General features: G+C 41.6%; 1 protein-coding gene and 2 pseudogenes across 1 annotated transcript in view; 2 read left to right on the top strand and 1 right to left on the bottom strand.

The window, feature by feature from the left end:
- Positions 1 to 5: 5 nt before the first annotated feature.
- Positions 6 to 124, bottom strand: LOC111742433 (annotated as a pseudogene).
- Positions 125 to 2186: 2062 nt separating this feature from the next.
- The window catches only part of ANKH (ANKH inorganic pyrophosphate transport regulator), a 55151-nt gene continuing 52278 nt past the window's right edge, over positions 2187 to 5059 (top strand). Inside the window, exons 1-2 of the mRNA XM_023532942.1 lie at positions 2187 to 2258; positions 4035 to 4251. Coding sequence (XP_023388710.1) covers positions 2187 to 2258; positions 4035 to 4251 — 289 coding nt within the window. The remainder of the gene's footprint in view (positions 2259 to 4034; positions 4252 to 5059) is intronic.
- LOC111742429 lies at positions 4700 to 4818 on the top strand (annotated as a pseudogene).

Here is a 5059-nt window from a genome sequence, read left to right on the forward strand (position 1 = left end):
TAACGCCTACACAGCACCTGGTCTTCCTAGGTGGTCTCCCATCCAAGTACTAACCAGGCCTGACCCTGCTCAGCTTCCGAGATCAGACGGGATCGGGCTTGTTCTGGGTAGCATGGCCGTAGACATTGTTGCCGACTTTTAAACTCACTTTTTCCTCCCCTCTGCTCATAATGGCCTCCCTTCTGTTCCTTTAAAACACTAAGCCCTCCTGCAGGCCTGTGCCTTCCTCTCTAGCTGTCAAATCGCTGGTTAATTCTAGTTCTTCAGATCTCAGCTCAAATGTCACCTCCTTGGAGGACTTTTCTGTCTATCTCAATAAGCTCCTCCAAGGAGTGCCCAGGTCATCAGCATATTTTATTTCTTCAACGCTTATCACAGTAAATGTTTATACTGCTTGCATAAATTTTACTTCATCCTCTCAAATAGTTGTCAGTCACCTCATATGACCCCCTATGATGTTGTAGGTCTGGAAATGTAGCATGAACCAGACAGGGGTCTCTGTGTCCCCGAGCTTACAGTCAAATGGGGAAGAGAGACAATAACATAAATAACAAGTATATAGACAATATAATGTCAGGTGGTGAGTGTACGATGATGAAAAACAGGGTAAGCAAATCGAGGTAGACACATGATGTAGACAATAGGTGGCTGAAGGACATGTAACAACTAATGACTGATAAGAAAACATCCTAAATAAATGGACAACGGGTATTCTATTTAAATTGGTTTTGAAGAAATAAACTATTTTGAGAAAATTAATTTTAAGCCATACCTTATAGCATAAGTTCCAGGAGGACTGAAAAGTTAAATTCCCAAATGAAACCATAAACTAAAACAAAATTACTTTATCTGTGGGTGGGTAGGCGGAGTCCAAAAGTAAGGAAAGAAAGAACCTCCATAAAATGATTAATCAGCTACATGATAACTTAATATTTCTGGTGTCAAAAGCAAACCATGAAATTAAGAAGTGAACAAATTGGGGAAAATATTTGCTACAAATGGAAATAATTAAAAGGCTTACAATGTTAATATAGCACGTGTTCTCAATTCTAAAGCTCTTTATTTTTCCCTGACATTTTAATGTTTCTTAAAAATCAGGATATGTTTTTCAATCACTGCGTACATTTAATGTGATCATTAAAAATATTTAATCTATGGTATATCTTACAAGTCATAATATCCTGCAATCATTGTGGTGTTGGGTTTTTTTAGTTCATAAAAATTAATACGAACTTTAAAGTTTCTGGTAGAAAATACTTCATTCATTTAACAAATATTTGAGTGTTTATGGTGTAGCAAGGTGGTAGGTACAGAGCGGCAAACAGAATAGACAAAAATGCTTGCGTTCAAGTGCCTTCTCGAGGCCGGTCACTGCTCGGTGCTCCGTATACCTCTTCTATCCGGTCTAAGATCAATCGGGTTGTTTCAGCAAGAGTAAGTGCCTTGGCCAAGGCCACCCAGGGGTTTAGTGACAGGAGCAGATCCAGCTCCGTCTGCATGGTTCCGAAGCCTGTGTCCTTTCCGCGAATTCCCAGAATCGCTGAGCTAAGTGGAGTTTTCACACTCAGTGTCACTGACAGAGCTGTCATTCCTCGTGTCCTCCTTTCTTCTCACCTGACTCGGCCTTGGGTTCAGGACTCGATAGAGAAACTGTCGGTAGAAATAGAAAAGCATCGCGGCGGATGCCCCACCAGGGCTGGTGTCTTAGCAAAGAATGAAGTTTTGCCAACAAGACACATTAAGTAAAGTCTAATCCTGCATTATCTAGGTGCCATCCTATGTGCTTTGAAAACTTGCGCTAAATAACATGTGTCATTTAAATTCGAACAAACATTTTAGCAATAAAAAAAAATGTACAGTTATCTATTTGGGGAAGGACAAGAAGGAAAAAGAACAAACCATACACTGTTCTCGGCGTCTGAGAGAAACCTCAGTTGTCTTAAGTGGGTTCTCTGAGAGCAGAACTCGTGTTGGGGAATTCTTGTCCAAGCGATTGATTAGGCGGATGCTCTCAGGAGAAGGGAGAGGCGAGCAGTGAACGGTGGGGAAAAGTTAGAGGAGGAATTGGCTTCCACCTGATTCCACGGGGAACCTCAGGAGCACGAATCGTACCGGCGTGTGGTCCCTCACTGAAGCAGAGAAGCTGATCTTTTATGCCTCCACGTCAGCCAGCCATTGGCTGCGTGATGCCTGGGGGTCAGGTGTCGCTTAGCCTACCCAAAGGGGCTGGGCGCAATGTTCCCCAGATGCAGGCAACCGTGAGCCATCAGTGGCCAACTCCCAGTACCTGGGGATGGGTGCACTGCCTGGTAAAGGGACTGGGAGGGACCCTACAGCATCTACTACTGAAGTCCAACAGGAAGTAAATTTGAAAGATTACCAAGCGGTGGGTTTTGACACATAGCAGAAGCCTCCCGCTAGATCCACCTGCTGAATACAGGATTTATTACAAGGAGCTTCTTGGTTTTTATTTTGCTTTAGGGTGTTAAGGTATTAGATCAGCTTCGGTAGAAGGAAAATTTGCTTTTAAGGGCAAGCATTATGGCAGGTATGCTCTGCAAAGGCTGGAAAGGTTCTCATGGAAATTTTTTTTGTTATTGTTGGAAGGAAGGAAAAAGATTCAAGATATGATTGGAAACAGTTATCAGGAACAATTATTCAAGATATGATTGGAAACAATTAGCTCATATAATGCCGAGTTTGTCAGAAGAATACCTACAGCTGGCCTACATTTTTATTCTAGATTTTTCTAAAATCGTTTTGCACGTCGGTATTTTAGATATGTATTTTGCAAACTGCTTTGGATCAAATGTTCAACTATATAATGGTGGATACACGTCTAGAATGTAAAACACCCTAGAATGTAAAACACCAAGCATGAATTTTCACTGAGTAATAGTGATGGGTCAGTGTAGGGCCATAGATTATAATAAATGTCTCACTCTGGTGGAGGACGTTGTTAGTTGGGGTGGGGGGGGCTGTGTGTGTGATGGAACAGGCATTATATGGAAACTCTCTATACTTGCTGCTCCATTTCCTCAATGGCCCTAAAACATAAAATCTATTTTTAAAAAAATATAACTATACAAAAAAACTGTCTCTCCTGCCCAGTCAGTTGCCTGATCTTAAAGACAGACACGACGTGCTGGTGACATTTTTAAAATAGAAGCTCTCTGCACCAAGAATCCATTCCCGCCCTGTCCGATGCCATTTATTTGTCTAGTAGGTGGGGGAGTTAGTTTGGAAATGCCACCCCGAGAAGCCACCAGTACCTCAGACGGTCCTTCGTGGAGGTGGATAACATCATCAGAATCTTCTGCGTTTGCATCGTCTTGAGCAAGCGCTATTCAAAAACATGTATTTGGTTTAAAGGGTTTTTTTTTTTTTGTATTTGTCTGCACAGAATTTAGTAATATATTTCAAGTTAAAGAACACTAGGTGAATAGCGTCTATTGAGGGTATAATAAATTCCTTCAATGCCTTTTTTCATTGCATGGAACTCACTCTATGCTGTGAAGGCTGCCTATATAACACGTACACAGTCTTTCAGGCTAAGTGTGTGCACACACCTGGGTGCATGTCTGTGCGTGCGCGTGTGCGCATACACACACACACACACACACACACCTTCATTAAAAGAAAAGAGAAACTGTCATCCACTCTATAAGAGTGGTTGACTTGTTTCCAGAACAACTATTGCTATTATTATAGATTCGGCCTACAAATAAAGTTTAACATGTTACGCTTCTTAGAATTATTTTCTGATATTAACATAAAATGCCTGTTGGGTTTTTCTTCTATGACTTTAACCCCAATGGACAGGCATCTCTCGCACAAGAAGATATTTCAAACTAAAGCTAATATGGATGAAAATGAAAACTAATAACTTTTATGAAATTACAGCGAGATTTACCCTATAAGCCGCTTAGCGTTTCCATAGAAACGTGATCTGTTGAGCTGTATTTTAAAGTGATTCCCTAGAGATGAGACGACATTTCTAATGCTGTACGTGGGTTGTCTTTCCCCCCTCACAGGCCTTGAACCGGGGGATCGCGGCTGTGAAGGAGGATGCGGTGGAGATGCTGGCCAGCTACGGGCTGGCCTATTCCCTGATGAAGTTCTTCACCGGCCCCATGAGTGACTTTAAAAACGTGGGCCTGGTGTTTGTGAACAGCAAGCGAGACAGGACCAAAGCTGTCCTGTGCATGGTGGTGGCTGGTGCCATCGCTGCCGTATTTCACACCCTGATAGGTAAGGCTGTCGACACATCATGGAAGAGTCTGGCTTTGATGGTTTCTCATTTCCTTCCGGCTTGTTTAAATGTATTTATTGTCATAGGTGATCTCTTCAGTAGTTACTCGATCTTTCCCATGAAAATTTAAAGAGATGGAAGGAATGGAGTTTGTGCTCCTAGCTTGAGAAAAGAAAATGTGTTTTCTCTGGGAAGCTGTTGTTTTGTTTCTCTAGTTCCCAAACCCCGTGTCACCAAGAAAGTGATTTCATTAATAGGTGATCGGATCTAAGGTTAGCATTCAGTAAGGTCAACAAAATAGCAGGTGCTTTTGTTAGAGACACGCATTATTGTACATACTCACTTCATCTTAGGAATAAAAATAGAAGGATGTTATTTGAAATTAATACTCGTCAGTAATGAGAACACAAGACTGATTGTGTTATGTATTAAAATTAACTCACTTTCGTCTGTGGCCATGCCACCCTGAACAAGTCCGATCCCATCTGATCTCGGAAACTTAGCAGGGTCGGGCCTGGTTAGTACTTAGATGGGAGACCACCTAGGAAGACCAGGTGCTATAGATGTAAAAAATAAAAAATAAGGGATTGTAAGCTGACAAAGTTTTTGCAATCTGTGAGGTCAACCAAGGATCGCTTCGCTTAAAAAAAAATTATTTTTTAATAAAATTAATGCACTTTACAGGGTCTCATTATTCTAGTTCATTCAAAGACAAGACTAAATGCTCTGAGTGATGTTCCTTCCATGAAAAGACGAGAAAGCCATGTCGTGCAGACAGCGAAAAGCGCCCTCTTTTAGGGCCAGATT

The sequence above is a fragment of the Pteropus vampyrus genome, unplaced genomic scaffold, assembly GCF_000151845.1.
Source record: "Pteropus vampyrus isolate Shadow unplaced genomic scaffold, Pvam_2.0 Scaffold94, whole genome shotgun sequence".
In the NCBI taxonomy this organism is placed as follows: Eukaryota; Metazoa; Chordata; class Mammalia; order Chiroptera; family Pteropodidae; genus Pteropus; species Pteropus vampyrus.